Source organism: Leptodactylus fuscus, chromosome 6, assembly GCF_031893055.1.
Source record: "Leptodactylus fuscus isolate aLepFus1 chromosome 6, aLepFus1.hap2, whole genome shotgun sequence".
Taxonomy (NCBI): Eukaryota; Metazoa; Chordata; class Amphibia; order Anura; family Leptodactylidae; genus Leptodactylus; species Leptodactylus fuscus.
The window spans coordinates 28,331,128-28,347,653 of NC_134270.1; the positions used below are offsets into that span (position 1 = coordinate 28,331,128).

General features: G+C 45.1%; 2 protein-coding genes across 2 annotated transcripts in view; both read right to left on the minus strand.

Moving 5' to 3' along the window:
- Positions 1–4,004, minus strand: part of PANK4 (pantothenate kinase 4 (inactive)) — a 30,631-nt gene extending 26,627 nt beyond the window's left edge. Inside the window, exon 1 of the mRNA XM_075279624.1 lies at positions 3,867–4,004. Coding sequence (XP_075135725.1) covers positions 3,867–3,945 — 79 coding nt within the window. The 5' untranslated portion in view covers positions 3,946–4,004. The remainder of the gene's footprint in view (positions 1–3,866) is intronic.
- A 6,045-nt stretch (positions 4,005–10,049) lies between these two features.
- HES5 (hes family bHLH transcription factor 5) lies at positions 10,050–11,423 on the minus strand. The gene is made up of 3 exons (XM_075278449.1): positions 11,370–11,423; positions 11,086–11,251; positions 10,050–10,972 (listed from the first exon to the last, which is right to left on the minus strand). Exons 1-3 carry the CDS (start codon positions 11,421–11,423, stop codon positions 10,737–10,739), a joined length of 456 nt encoding a protein of 151 aa, XP_075134550.1. The 3' UTR covers positions 10,050–10,736.
- Between the last annotated feature and the right edge of the window lie 5,103 nt (positions 11,424–16,526).

Consider the following 16,526-nt stretch of genomic DNA (forward strand, 5'->3'; position numbering starts at 1 on the left):
CACACACTATTATGCCCTATAGTGGCCCCTGCACACACTATTATCCCCCATAGTGGCCGCTGCACACACTATTATGCCCTACAGTGGCCCCTGCACACAGTATTATGTCCCATAGTGGCCCCTGCACACAGTATTATGTCCTATAGTGGCCCCTGCACACAGTATTATGCTCCATTCTGGACACATTTTCAGATCCCATAGTATAATAATCGGTGACCCAGGGGGGATAAAGAAATAAAAACACTGATATTTACCTCTCTCTGGCTCCACTACAATCTCCGCCGCTGTCGGCCATCTTCAATGACGTCCAGGACGCCATGTGACTGTGGGGCTTGCGTTGCGACGCATATGGACGCAGGCCCCGGTCATGTGACATCTGGGACTTCATGCAAGTTGGCCCAAAGCCTGCGCGGAGAGGTAAGTAACACTGTTTTTTTATGTTCCCTTACCTTTCCTGGGTCTCCGATCATTATACGCGAGAGTCCAAAAAGACGCATGAGTATAATAGTGCTTGTGGGGCCCCCGGCTCGGTAGTTACGCCCCTGTCTGCGAACCAGATGCAGCCATCAAAAGAGCCACAACTCTCACGAGCCATAGGATCCCGACCCCTGATCTAGGCCAAGTATGTCCTTTTCTGTACACTGTCTGGCTCTTTGTGGGTCCTTTATGACTACATGACCACTATTTAGCACCATCTAAAAATCTTGAGGCCAGTGTGAACATAACCAAATTTTCCTGAATTTCCTGACAGTGTAAACTGCTTTTTAAGTACAATCATTGCACCCGGCAGAAATAACTCAATAAAAATGTGCTCACATAGACTAGAGCAAACAGGTCTATATCAGTGTTTTTATTTCTTTATCCCCCCTGGGTCACCGATGGGTTATTTTGCGGCCGCAAAATAACGCGGCGTATACGCTCCCAACTCCCATTGAAATGAATGGGAGCATTTTGAGCGCGTCATCTGCCGGCACATGTATACGTGCCAGATTGCGCTCCACATTACATCGTGTGAACGCACCCTTAAAGAGTATTCTGGTAATAATTACGTGAAAGGAGGTTCAGAATTGCCCCTTTAGAACACGTGCACTACAATTCAATGCAGTTTTATGGGACAGTTAGAGATATTGGGAATGTATATCTAGACTGCAACTCAAAGTTGTAGATTTCCAAATGGTGCCCAATGGTGGCCATATGCTTTATCCATATTTGGAGGAGGAGGCGGCTGTGTGTTTCTCTCTAAGTATTGCAAAAATAGATAGGTCTAAATAAAGGTCTCTAGCTTTAGAAAGATTAGCCTGAGCTACCTGTGTCTCCAAGTGTCCGGCTAGATTAGAGAAGTGCTGATCCTTCTCAGCATCTGAACATACAAGGTTACACATAGGGCTGCAGTGCGAATACACGGGGTAGTTTTTGGATACATCTCCTTTAAAAAGAAGTATCCAGGAGATCGGTCAGCAGTCACCTTAGATCCTCCAGGCACTTTTGACTTTATAGAAGTACACGTCATTTCTTTACGCATAGGTACAACATAAGAATGTATTCAGATTGAGGAGTCATTGAACCTGCCTAAAAAAAATCCTGTGTGTTTTTTTGGGGTTTTCAATGCAGGGGTTTTGTATTATGGTTTACCTGTTCAAAAAGAAAAAAGGAATTTTGATTCCCAGCACTAGCCCATGGTTATGTGACCTAAAAGTAAAAGTCTCACTCGTTTCCACAACCACAATAGACAAAGTTCTCCTCAACCCCCTAGTAGTCACTGCAGGCCCCCTTGATCCCCCAGTGATCACGGCAGGGGCTCCTTCTAGCAATCCCCATCACATGTATTCTCCCCACCATGTATTAACCTTTGACAATGAGTTCGCTACAGAAACTACATACAATAAACGCAGCCCATCGCTTGCTACGGCATGTAGACTCAGCAGCGTTCCGACTACTAGAGGGTCTCTCAGCAATGTCGTTATTTGACAGCTAACATACGCCCCCCACCCCCACCCCACCCCGCAGAAACAGTCTATGACCACATCTGACAGAGCCTGATGCGGAGTGTACCCAATACTGGATGCACAAAACCCGCTCACCAAGGATGACTTTGCAGCCAACGCGGCGCCTGGTTTTCGCCCTGCCCTGCTATAATGCCACAACCGTTAGGGGTACCAGTAGGAGGACATTTTGTGATCAGCTTTTCAGTAACCCTTCTAGCAAAATGGGTTTATCCAAAGCGGTCAGTCTATTTTATGACGTTTTCCAAGCAAAATTGCCCATAGATTTATAAATCAGAATTTAGTATGACAATATCATGCACAGCCTGTGGACGAGTATAATGCTGTTTTATGAAAAAAAGCATCTGTGTTGTTCCAATCCTGTACAACCCCTTCTGTAAAGGGCTTGTCCTAGATCCCAAGGAGAAGTTATCAGTGACTGGTTGGTGGGAGCCCAACACCTGGATCCCACACTGAATAAGTAGACAGACGCAGTATACGGTGCAGTCCTGTTCACATGCAAGTAAATGGGAGCAGCTCCCCAACACCACCGCTTCAGTAGCTCTGTGATCATGGGGAGTACAGCTGTCAGACCCCTCAACGATCAGATACTAATGACCTAATCTGTGCATATGTCATCTTTATCCAATAGACTTGGGGGCTTGTTTGGGGTACCATTACACGAGCTTGCTGTGTCTGAAGACTAATAGCTGAATTGTGAATGCAGCTCTGCAGTTTAAAACAGGCTGTAAGACTCCATTCACATTGTGTTTAATCACATTAGCCAACCCTTGTAGAATGTGATCAGACCCAGCTCCTGGTGTATACAAGTCCTGATGTATAATGTATATAGCCAAAGGGACCTGACAGCAGTGGATATTAGTATACAATATTCTGAACATATTACTATATAATATTAACACAATATGCTGTGCACATTCCTATATAATATTTTTGCACATATCGATACACAATATTCTGTACACATGTATATTACTGTCTTATCACTGATATAGTGAAGCATTACAAGCACACACCACACTGCAGAGCCCTGCTATCCTGTCCCCTCCATTCCCTATATATACAGTATATACCACACTGCAGAGCCCTGCTATCCTGTCCCCTCCATTCCCTATATATACAGTATATACCACACTGCAGAGCCCTGCTATCCTGTCCCCTCCATTCCCTATATATACAGTATATACCACACTGCAGAGCCCTGCTATCCTGTCCCCTCCATTCCCTATATATACAGTATATACCACACTGCAGAGCCCTGCTATCCTGTCCCCTCCATTCCCTATATATACAGTATATACCACACTGCAGAGCCCTGCTATCCTGTCCCCCCCCCATTCCCTATATATACAGTATATACCACACTGCAGAGCCCTGCTATCCTGTCTCCTCCATTCCCTATATATACAGTATATACCACACTGCAGAGCCCTGCTATCCTGTCCCCTCCATTCCCTATACATACAGTATATACAATATATCATATATACTTTAGTAGTGCGGAAACTGTTACAGCAGGTTGTTTACTTTCTACTTCACGTCCCTGCAGGGTACCTAGAGGGGCATCCTGGGACTTGTAGTTCTCCTCCCACCATACAGCCGTATTACACATTAACTTTGTCTCACATTAAACTACAACTCCCAGAAATCTCGGCGGTCGCGCTGACTTCAGGGAGATGTAGTTCGAAGTCAATGCAAAGACTTAGACGAGGATAGAAAAGAAACTACACGTCCCACAATGCAGCGCGGCCAGAGCCAGTCCAGTGCAGAGAGATAACTTGCTAGAACTGGCAAGCTGCAGGCATCTGGTGGCTACTTGGGCTCGCTGCCTGCTTGCCCGGGCTCTAGGGCTGCGGCACTTACCGATGTCAATGGCGAAGCGCTTGGCGTTCTCTAGGTTCCGGAATATCTCGTCAGCAGGGAGGGTGATGCTTTTGTCCATGCTGGCTCCACTCTTCTCTAGGTGCTATTTCCTAGTGGGCTCAAGGACCTCCGATGACGTCATGATCATGTGACCAGACTCAGAGTGGGCGGAGCCATGCTGGCGCTCACTGAGCAGTGTGGTGTTAGGCTGCCTTCACATGGTGCGGTTGGAACTGCATCAGATTAAACTTTGCATGAGATTTTTGTCGCAATTTGTTAATTTTACAGGTGAAACAAATGTATTTAATAGGTTTCTCTTGTAAAGTAAAAAAAACTGTACTAAAAATTATATCTGAAGCGCATGCTGTTATTTTATACCGTTTTAACTACATCACAACTGCATGGTATGACTCTGAGTGTAACAGGGAGAAGGCTGTGTGAGAAAGAAGGGGATGGGGGAACAGGCTGCGCGTGAAAGGGGGCGGGGAGCAGACTGCGAGGAAGAAGGAATGGGGGAGGAGGCTGCGCATGAAAAAGGGGGCAGGAAGTAGGCTGTGCAAGGAAGAAGGGGATGGGGGAGCAGGCTGCGTGTGAAAGAGGGGCGGGGAGCAGACTGCGAGGAAGAAGGGGATGGGGGAGCAGGCTATGTGAGAAAGATGGGGGAGCAGGCTGCACCTGAAAGAGGGGGCAGGGAGCAGGCTGTGTGAGGAAGAAGGGAATGGGGGAGCAGGCTGTGCGAGGAAGAAGGGGATGGGGGAGCAGGCTGTGCGAGGAAGAAGGGGATGGGGGAGCAGGCTGCGCCAAAAAGAGGGGGTGGGGAGCAGGCTGTGCGAGGAAGAAGGGGATGGGGGAGCAGGCTGCGCCAAAAAGAGGGGGCGGGGAGCAGGCTGTGCGAGGAAGAAGGGGATGGGGGAGCAGGCTGCGCGTGAAAGGGGGCGGGGAGCAGACTGCGAGGAAGAAGGAATGGGGGAGGAGGCTGCGCATGAAAAAGGGGGCAGGAAGTAGGCTGTGCGAGGAAGAAGGGTATGGGGGAGCAGGCTGCGTGTGAAAGAGGGGCGGGGAGCAGACTGCGAGGAAGAAGGGGATGGGGGAGCAGGCTATGTGAGAGCAGGCTGCACCTGAAAGAGGGGGCAGGGAGCAGGCTGTGTGAGGAAGAAGGGGATGGGGGAGCAGGCTGTGCGAGGAAGAAGGGGATGGGGGAGCAGGCTGTGCGAGGAAGAAGGGGATGGGGGAGCAGGCTGCGCCAAAAAGAGGGGGTGGGGAGCAGGCTGTGCGAGGAAGAAGGGGATGGGGGAGCAGGCTGCGCCAAAAAGAGGGGGCGGGGAGCAGGCTGTGCGAGGAAGAAGGGGATGGGGGAGCAGGCTGCGCGTGAAAGGGGGCGGGGAGCAGACTGCGAGGAAGAAGGAATGGGGGAGGAGGCTGCGCATGAAAAAGGGGGCAGGAAGTAGGCTGTGCGAGGAAGAAGGGGATGGGGGAGCAGGCTGCGTGTGAAAGAGGGGCGGGGAGCAGACTGTGCGAGGAAGAAGGGGATGGAGGACCTGGCTGTGTGAGGAAGAAGGGGATGAGGGAGCAGGCTGCACCTGAAAGAGGGGGCAAGGAGCAGGCTGTGCGAGGAAGAAGGGGATGGGGAAGCAGGCTGTGTTAGGGAGCAATGGGGAGGCAGGCTGTGTCTGAAAGAGAGATATAGGAGTAAGAAAAAGGGGGATATTGGGATGCAGGATACGATTAAGGAGGACGGGGTGCAAACTGTGATAGAGCGGATATGGAGGAGCAGGCTGTGAGAAACAGTATGTAGTACAAGCTATGTGGGTGAAAGAAGGGAGGACATTGTTTAAAAAAGAAGGGGGGGTCACACTGTTTGAAAAAAGGGGGTGCAGGCCATGTGTGTAAGGGGGGCGCGAGGGAACAGGCAGTATATGTAAGGGGGATATAGGAGTGAAAGCACAAACTATGTGAAAGGGGGTAACATGGGGGGAGCAGGCTTATACTAAAGAGGGAGATGTGGGGGCTCAGGTTATGTGCGATGAAGAAACCTAAATATTCTCGAAAGTGTGTTATTTGTCATCATGATAAACGGTATTAACTGCTGAAGACTCAGCTTTTCTCTTTAGGTGTGTATCACTCATATACTGTATGTAGTCAGATACTGATGCTAACCTTTAAGGCATACATATAGATAGATACAGATGGTATGTTTCATGGCAACTTCATGCTCGTATATAGAAGCAATGCGCTAATCTGTGAGGACCCTCTTCTATACTATACAGCGCTCCTCTTGTCTGTAGGTTCTGCCTAGTATTGCAGTAGTAAAGGTAGAACTGTAAATATCCTGCCCACAATAAGACGGGCTTGCTGACAAATCTCAGGCTGCAGAAAGTTCCTGTATTGATGGTCATATCCATTGGCAACCGATCAAGGCCAAAGGCTAAAACCCTACATTGCAGAAACACAGCTTTTTTTGTTGCAGATTTTGTTGCAGTTTTTTTAACCAAAGACAGGAGTGGATTGAACCGAAGGGAGAAGTGTAAGAGCTTCCTATATATTTCCAATTTCTTTTGTAGACATTTTTGGCTTTGGCTCAAAAAAACGCAACAAAATCCGCAAGAAAAAAAGCTGCGTTTCCACAATGTGGGGCCTCAGCCTGAAGGTGGATTTTTTGCAGTATAATGATAACCTATCCTTATGTTAAAGCGGTTCTCCAGGAATCTCAGTACTTGGGCGGAAGGTGGGGGAAGGTGAAACAAAAAAAAAAATCATACTCACCTGTCCCCAAAAGTCCTCACTGTATGTGACTGCTGAGGCCTAAGGCCTGGTTCACATCTGTGTTCAGGGAGTCCACATGGGGACCCCCCTCTTGAACGGACTACCGAACGCATTGGTGAGCAATGAAAGCACACAGACCCCATTGACTATAATGGGGTCCCTGTGTTTTCCACGTGTACTTCATGATCTACTTTCATGTCCGCATGACTTGTGCAGAGACCGCACGGAAAGCACACGGACTCCATTATAGTCTATAGGGACCGTGTGCTTTCACTGCACACTGCTTGTCAATGCGTTCAGTAGTCCGTTCAGGGGGGTCCCCATGCACACTCCTCGAACGCAGATGTGAACCGGGCCTAAGGAAAGGAACGAGTGACGTATGTGAGTGACATCACCACTTTCTTTTCTGTCACGTGCGGGGGGCTTCTGCCGTCACAAGCGGGACAGATGAGTCTGACAGGTCAGCAATGATTGAGCGACCATTGCTTCTGCTTCACAAACCAGTGACATCATGTTCATCAGTCACATGGTGTGTTTGCATCTCAGTCTCATCCAAGTGAATGGTGTTGAACTGCAGCCACTGTACAATATATGCTTGATAAGCGAAGCAGCCACTGTGCTGGTCCAAGCACTATGACCACATCTAACAGCTGATCAGTGGGGTGCTAGGTTTAGACCTCCATTAATATGATATTAATGACTTAATTTAAGGACAGGTAATACATATCATAATCCTATGATAAAGCAGCATTCTTGTCTGTTGTGGAAACTCAGTCCCAGCTAAATGAATGAGATTTCATCTGATCTCATCCACTCATTGCAGAAAAAAAAAACTCCTGCCAACAGATTTTTTTATGACTGACGCCAGTTTTTTGGTAAGAGTTATGGAAATCTTCCCCAGTTCCTAGCTGGCAGAGATTTCCATTCTTCTGCAAGGACACCCATAGTCTTTTCATAAATCTTTCATTCCCTGCGCCTTTATTAAGACTGGCGTACAATATACCCAGCTAAATAAATCTGCCCCGTTGTCTTTTGAAGTCACAAGGACATGCTGGCACCCATGCTGTCCTTCCTTTATATTGTATACTGAGCTACACATTATCATGCAGCAGCTTCCTTAAAGATGAACTGAATGCTTGGGAAGATACCGACATGTACACATCTTATCTTCATCTTATACCGTAATGTATTATATGTCACCTATTCGGGGTAAAGGGCTGATCATGTAGTGCGTGGTCATAGTGTACTAAGTCCTCTAAGTTCTAGTAAGTGACCTCCTCAGTAATGTCTATGTACCCTAATACAATATAATGGCACGTGTAGGTGCAGATCCACTTCTGAGCAATTTACCGGATATATTGGAAAGTTTCCTATTCTGTAAAGTTATTACCTTAGAGACTATGGGAAATTCAGCTGCCCCATTGCTGCCCTGTAGGAGGTATTAACAGAATACAGGAGCCGTTCTTGCCTAGGATGTTAGGATAAGGTTTTGCTGATCCAGTTTTGGAAGTCAAAACCAGAAATGGATCATAAAGAGTGAGAACCTATAAAGGACATGTGCTACGGCTCCTGTTTTTTAATCCAAAAACGTCAGTAACAAAACCTGACTGTATGTGTTTAGGCTAGATTCAGTTTCATCCTCAAACTCCCAAAGTTTTTCTGGTTTGACCTTCCTCACTGATAATTTAAACAAATTGCTGTCGAAGGACTAAAACTTAACCTTTATTTAAAGTGTAATTCTAAAATTCACACATAAAATATCTGCTTTTTTTGTGAGTCCATGAGTAGTTTGAACCCAACAGATATAACGTGTGTACATCTACCTTATTGCAACTCACAACGTGTAATCCAAATACCCATATGTACATATATATATTGATTGCGAATCTCCACTAGATTGCAAGTTAGAGACATACATATAAGTAGGGTCTATCTCATGTCCTCACAATAGCATACATTGACTGACCATGTTCGTGTATTTAACACCATGCCAATAATAAATGCCTTTATGGAAATTAAAGCTGACTCTTATGTAGCCAGGTATGTGCCGAACCGTAACTATATGCTCATGACTAGCGGGTATAATCTTATAGTTGTTTAGAATGAATGGGCAGATAACAATCAGTTGTTCATACTAATTCTAACTGGGTGATCAATACTCTGAGAGTGAAAACTGTAGTTTGATCACAGGCAATACAATTAGTAATCTGCTATACAGTAAACAACTATAAGATTATTGTTGGATTCGGGTGGGTGAGTGGTGGGTATGGGTGGGGTGGGTGGTTTGGGGTATGACAGTCCGTGGAGTCTCATCTTCCTCTGGTTTGGTGACAGCTGGACACGTATTGGGCAGCGATCTCCACAGTGGCCTCTTCTTCTCCCAGTAGGATGTAGAGTTTCCTCTTCTCGTCTGCAGATATGAAGTCTGGGATGTGGGCAGAGAGTCTTTGGTAGTAGACGGCCCTCACAGCTGAGTATTTGGTGCAGTGTAGCAGGAAGTGGGTCTCGTCTTCTTCTAGGATAATAGTTATCTATTATGTTAGGAGTCCCTGGCCCCTACCGAATCTAGCCACACATTGAGGGGAATTACTACTACTCCTTGGCACAAAGTTTGCATAGATGAGAGTATATATCGCTCATCTTTGGCACATGTCAAGACAGGCCAGGGCTTATTACTATGCCTATAGAAGATGGCCATAGATCTTAATTGTAGAGTTATCAAGCCCAGAGTCTCTAGTACCAGTGGAGGAATTGATTAAGACTGGTATAGGTAATGCCAGCCATAATGACCCCTTCCCCCATAGAGTTTTTGTTGCTTTTTTGCTGCAATTTTTGAGCCAAAGTCAGGAGTGGATTCAGCAGAAAACAGCGGCACAAGTCTTCCCATTCCATTCAAGTCTTACCTTTGACTATGGCTCCAAAAATTTACTAAGAAAGCAACAAAAACTCTTTATGTGTCTCCAGCTTTGGTGGTCCCAATATTGACACTACATTGTGGAATTGCTAGTTAAGGAATTCTCTTACGTTTATCATTGCTGTAAATACGGAACATTACAGGTGATATATAGATATATATATATATATATATATATATATATATATATATATATATATATATAAAGACTTATAGAAGTTGACACCAGATAAGGTTAGAGTTTAGGGAACATTTTATTTTTGACCATCTTTGTGCAATATTCCTTCAGTCTTTTGAGACCATAAAATCACAGTTTCTGTGTACGAGACACTTCATACATAAACATCCTCAAGGATGGAAAATACAATTCAATACAAGTAACTACATTTGCAGTTACCATACAAAAATATTTTGTACGGTGTCTTTTTTAAAACAAAAAGTATAGTTTTCTATGTAAATAAAGACGAGTATTCCTTCGAAACTCATCACGTCTTAGAACAGTCATCCTTATAAAAGATACATGGTTCTCAGAACGCCCTGGAGACGTCTCCATAGAGCGTGCTGAATACACTACCCATTGGGGTACACTCTATCACCCCTATAGCTTCTTCTTGGAGAATACAATATAGACATTTAGACACTTAGAAAGAAAGTTACAGACATAATAAGGCAATTTATGGCTTTGGACATCTTGAGGAACTAGAAGTACCAGCATTTTAAAGTAACCAAATGCTGTAAGGCCACAGGTTGCCTCATATACAAAAACCTTTGAAAAACAAATACAGTCAGAACTTCATAGAAGTAGTAAAATACACATTTTTGATTGTCCCATGAGGAATACTAAGGCCACATCTGAGATCGAACTCTTCATGGAAGGAAGACATAAGAATTATACCATTCTTAACCTTCCTCCTAACACAATAACTTCTTGGAAGATACACATTGCAGAATGAGCAGGACTGGGGACGCCTTCATCAGGAACCCGACTGCTCTGTATGGTCATATAATAACCTCTTACATAATGTCCTCAATAGGTGACTACATCTTGACGGTATCCTTAGGATAATACGACGCTCTTCAGGAATAGTCTCTTTCTGAGGCTGAAGATCTCTTCAACGTTTTATCCAAACGAACTGGTGTAGAACATAGTCCTTTACTGGCAGAAGTCCATTACTTATATCACATCCTCCGATTTACCAAGGCCTCCAGATCTTAGCTGGAGCGCTTGCCAAGGTGGCTTTTTTCTGGTCGCAAGGGTAGGAAAAGGTGGGAATGTTCTGTGGGACCTTCAAGTGGTTGAGCAATTGCTTTTGGGTCTCTCCACTTTTTGGGTAATGACATAGGAACTGCAGAGCTTCTTTGACACACCAGGAGTAGCCTTGGTTGTAATCCTGCTGTAGACGTTCAACAGGGATACTCTGTGGTGGATCTAGGTAGAAACCAGAACAAGAGAGGTAAGTTGTCTGCACATATTTGGATTTTTTGAGCAACGTCAATGTCTCAGACTTCACATTATATAGGGATAACTATGACGCAACTTACTTTTTTGTTGCTGCAAGTAGCTCACAGCCATCTCCAGTATGTCCGCCTTCTCCAGCTTGACGTTGGGCTGCTGCTGGTGAAACTCCTTTTCCAGAAGAGCCTTGAGTTGTTCGATGCTGCTATTAATCCTATCTCTGCGCATCTTCTCCACAATGGGTTTTCTAAGCTAAAAATAAAAATAATACAATATATGAGTCAACCAGTTCATACATAAAAGCATAATATATTAGGAAATATTTGGTATACAACTAGGCAAATGTGGACAGAATGTAGAAGAAACTTACTTTATTCTTTTCTTTTGGTGAGAGGTTATCCATAGCCATGCTGGTGGGTGCCATATGTTTAGACGTCTGCAAGGAGCTGACGAATTTCCAGTTCTGAGCTCAGAGTGATCTGACGTGTGGAGTCAGGGCTCCCCTATTTATACCCCCGAGCTTGCATACAAATGCATGAGTCCCTTACTTGTCAGACTTTCCCACACTCGCATAGCCAATACATGCATTCAGCAGGACAATAGAGGAGGCATCTATTACAGCATGGTAAATTGACTGTGAATTGCCTGAGGATAATACCCTGCTCCCAGCAGAGCAGGTGGAGAGTGTGTTATACAATAGGGACAAGCTTTAGAATGAAGTGGGAGAACGTGGGAAAGGGCTTCCCATCCCTGTAATCGTACTGGTCACCGATGAGAACATGGGGCTAGCGGTGGGCTGCTCTTTTTGAAGTGTGCCAGTCACACATGTTCACTAGGAACAGATGTTGTAGAGCTGGGAACACATCCGCCATAAAGTAACCACAGGTCATTGTAGTGATAAGGCAAAAAAGCAAGAAAATCTTTAACAAAGACACGTGGATATAATATCACCCAACTTTCCCGGGGTCTTGGATGTCAGATATGAATGGCTATATTTCTGCAGTTATTATACCTAGGTAGACTCCTAGGCTTTCAACTCAGCGGCACAGAATTTTATTTTATAGTTCTCACTTGTCATTTTGCATGTTATGAGACAGGCCATTAGTTATGATAAGTGGGGTCTACTTATTGCTAGAACAAAGGTGCCTCCTTGGAAAGGTGCGTATGGCAATATTGAGAGTCCTTGATTCATAAAGGAAAGCTGTTGGCGTAGAAGAGGCACAGTACTCAGATGCATGCCGCAGTTGGTGGGGATATTAACGTCCTTACCCCTATAAATCGCATGACATCTGTCTATGATCTGTCAAAAATTTTGCAGAAGACAGTATCAAGCTGAGATATGAACCAGGAAACTATGGGGAACGTTGAAAACATAGTCCCTGATAATGGCGACTACAGGGAGGACAGGTCTGTTTTAAAGCCTCATATCATTACTAGTAACTGGTGTAAGATCAGAGTCCACCAGAACAAAACGTTTATAGCCCCTTATAACTTTATCAGGACAGCTTTATTGTGAGTTATGTACGATACCCGGGAGATATATATCATCTATCAGATGCAATAAAGTTCAGACTATCACAATAAACACCATGCGTTCATGCGAAATTGTAGCTATAAAGGCAGTGTGCAGGGAATGACAAATATATGACAATACAAGCGGATTAAAGTACAGACCCATCACGTATCAGAGTTATTGTGGCCGTGTGTCTGGGCCATATTGAGGAGGCGCAGAATATGGAGCAGGGCCTATACCTGTCTCTACTTGGAGCTCTGTCAATTAGTTTTCATTGTATGGATCAGTGACAACCACAGATGACATGGATGCCAATCTGTGTGTCATCCATGTCGTTTTATTACCGTAGACTGCACATAGTCATGTACATGTAGCCTAAGGGCCAGTTCACACGGAGTTAACACGCTCGCATTCTGGCACATATACACGTGTCAGAATGTGAGCGCTCAAAACAGATCACATTCATTTCAATGGGTCGTTACAGGCGGCCGCAAAATTACGCGCTCAAAATTACGCACGTTATACGCCCGTAACGACCCATTGAAATGAATGTGATCTGTTTTGAGCGCTCACATTCTGACACGTGTATACGTGCCAGAATGCAAACGCGTTAACTCCGCGTGAACTGGCTCTTAGGGTGTCCTACTGGACCTATACAGCTGCTATGGCTTTACATGGGACAGCACAGATTTGTCCTGGCATGATGGATGTCGTTGTAATCCATTTTCTAGGGGCACCCTAATGGAGAAATTAGATGTGCGTGGCCCAGGTCTAGTTGGGTTTACCCGGAGAGAAGTGCCACGAGAAGCATCTGGCAGCCACTTATGCCCTCACTCTATAGGAACTCAGATGATCTTGGCCTACATGACAATGGTGGAGATAGCTGTTTACTACATGAACTGAATTAAGGGTCCAGGGATTTGGCCAAATGGAGGTCTACTGACCCTAGTGGGGCATTTCACAAAGGAATGTAAAAAGGAGAGATAGGTTCCCTGATCGGGAATAACAGAGTAACTTTGGCCATGACTCTTATCATGCAACTAAAGATTGCCAGGTTGGCCTGCAACTCCTTCACCAATGTCCAGAGACCGTCACTAATTTCTTTTTAGCAGTGTTACATCTTTTGCCGACTAAAACTTGCAGTCACGGCATCCTAGGGGGTTGCAATGTGACTCTATTCACTAACATTACTGAAGGAGATGTGATCTCTGGTCACACAGATGGAGTCACAGTCGCCATGTAGCCCTATCCTAAAAATGCAACCAACACCTCTTAGACATTAATGGCATATACGGTTGGCATAAATGACTTATATGGTAATTTCTTTTTCATTTAAATTCCATTGCAGCCCTTGTGATAGGTTCATATTGACAATGTGGTCCTCAGATAAGGAAAGGTTGCACATCCATGACCTCAAGTGTCTATCCTAATATGTCTTCTGTACCTTGTCCAGGCTTGGTGCTTCAGTGTATGTAGTAAGTAAAAGTGCTTCTAGATGGCCATATGTCTTAAATATGGTATCTAAAAACTTGTGCGCTCAGAACTACGTGAAGAGAAGTGACTATTATGCACAGATCTTCCACTTATCTCCAAGATGTCTCACATTAGAATATCACCAGGGCATAGTGTCTGAACATTGACAGTCCTTCATAGCACAGTAGGTACTTAGCTATAGGGGGCGCAGAGGTAACATGGGTCCTGGTGCTGGATCTCACATGGCCCTTAACCGGTGAGTCACCAAAATTGTGAGTTCACCTTATATGGCCACACTTTAATAGGAGTCACTACCGGGCCCTGCAGCCTGACGGGGCCCGAAGGACTCTCTACGATTTAAGACAACCCCAGTATTATAGATAGTACATGGTAAGTGGGGGCCCCATTACAAATTTTGCATTGGGGCCCAGAAGCTTCATGGTTCACCTCTGCACCTTAAGACTCATGGACAAGCAATAGTCATTAAAGGGCCAGATACAAAGGCTGAAGGATCTGGTAGTGATTTGCATAGCGCGGCACATGACAGGGACCCTTGTGCGCTCCTCGTCTCACAATGGTGTTAATAAGCTAATTAACCCTCCGGGATTTTCTAACGTCATAAGACATGCTTAGCACTTCAATGTCATTGTGGGAACCCTTCAAGAACTCTTACATTCAGACCTGGAATTTTTGGCTCGGGTTCATAGAAAGAGGAAGCCGAGTTAAGACCCTGGGAATTGTTTTATGGAAATACAATAAATGTCAAGATTCATTGTTAGGAGTTTTCTGAATAGTCGCATTGCCATCATTCATGGGGAAGGGGGGTTATGTCTGCTATGGACTGAAATACGCTGACATCACCAAGTCCTGCACAATGATGTCATTTAAAGGGACGTTATCTATCTCGTGTCAATCTACTTTACCCTGCAGTCAGCATTGTAGTGCATTACAGATAAGAAGTCCAAAATATTTTCTGTCCTCATAAACACCGCCTTATCTGACAGAAAGTTCTGCGACACTGGGCGTGCTCGCAGAGGGTTAGCACACTAACCATCTGCAATGGAGTTTTTTAGGGGTAACACGGTGGCTCAGTGGTTAGCACGTTAGCCTTGCAGCACTGGAGTCCTGGGTTTGAATCCTGCCAAGGACAACATCTGCAAAGAGTTTGTATGTTCTCCACGTGTTTCAGTGAATTTCCACCCATTCTACAAAGACAAAATTTAGTGATGGAGGTTTTGACAGTATCTTTCATCCTTTACAATGCAATGATTGTAAGTAGAGATGGGTGACCCAAATATTCCAAATTGTTAGGTTTTTTTTAACAAAAGCGAAGAAATGGAGATTCATCTTGGGCAATAATAAAAAAAAATTCATACTCACCTTCTGTTACCTCTTTTGGGCCTCCTCGCAGCATCCATCGCTCTCTTTTCTCCGCCTTGGTGATGTCATGCGTCCAGGGTCACCGCTGAGGCCCGTGATTAGGCCACCAGAAGTCACATGGACATGCCAAGTGTTATGAGGTCACCATGTCACCGCTGAAACCCAGTTACAGGTCTCAGGAGTGACCCCGAACACATGACATCACCAAGGCAGTGGAGAGAAAGCGAAGGATGCTGCAAGGAACACCAAAAGAGGTGAGTAGAAAAGTTTTTTTCATATTTTTACACCTCCCCTGGGCCTCCACCTATTATACTCTGGGATCTGGAGAGAGTGTTAGACCCCAGGAGCCTAGGAGTGTAGTGTGAAGTTCACACCAAACTAGTTCAACCCAAAACAAATCTTGGACCCAAGCTATCCGAAACTAAACAAATCCTGATAGGGTCGCCCCTCTCTGGTTGAAAGCAGTTGGAAACCCATTGGGTCCTGCAGGTGAGCCAATGCAAAAACAACCTTGGTCTCAACTAGGAGCGCAGTGGATTTACCTGTGGGCCAGTGCGAGCCTGTATACTTCTCCTTTCTGCTAAATCCACTGCTGACTGTGACTCCAGAAATGTTATCAGACACTCCCTGTATGAGAAGATAACCCAGCTGCAATAATGAAATCATGGCTGTCGTTCTGATAACTTCCAGACCATGGAAGGTTCCTGCAACCGACTGCACCACCAAGAGAAAATCTATAAAGCTAAATTTTTGTCGACCAATTCCTGCTGAAATTGTCAGGTTTGGATAATTTTTCTTTGAGTTGTTTGGTGGCCTTTAATAGGTTAGACAACCATTAAGTGGGTACATTTTAGTGTCCCTACGAGATTGGGGTACAGGATTAATTTCAGTACTAAACAGCTCATCTATTATGCCAGTATACCAAAGGTTTCCAATTTAAAGGGATTCTACCATTAAATCCCTTTTTTTGTGGATAAGACGTCGGAATAGCCTTTAGAAAGGTTATTCGTCTCTTACCTTTAGATGTGATCTCCGCTGCACTGTTCCTTAGAAATAGCATTTTTTACCGGTATGCAAATTAGTTCTCTCGCAGCGATGGGGGCTGGCCCCAACGCTGGAAATGCGATGGGACGTCCCCACTGCTGCTCGAGAACAGGCTCC

Excerpts from the sequence above, each read along its gene's own strand:
- HES5 (XM_075278449.1), bottom strand. The coding sequence starts at position 11,423 with ATGGCACCCACCAGCATGGCTATGGATAACCTCTCACCAAAAGAAAAG. Across the intron at positions 11,252-11,369 it reads CACCAAAAGAAAAGAATAAA|CTTAGAAAACCCATTGTGGA; the intron begins GTAAGTTTCTTC and ends TTTTATTTTTAG. Across the intron at positions 10,973-11,085 it reads CTACTTGCAGCAACAAAAAA|ATCCACCACAGAGTATCCCT; the intron begins GTAAGTTGCGTC and ends GTTTCTACCTAG.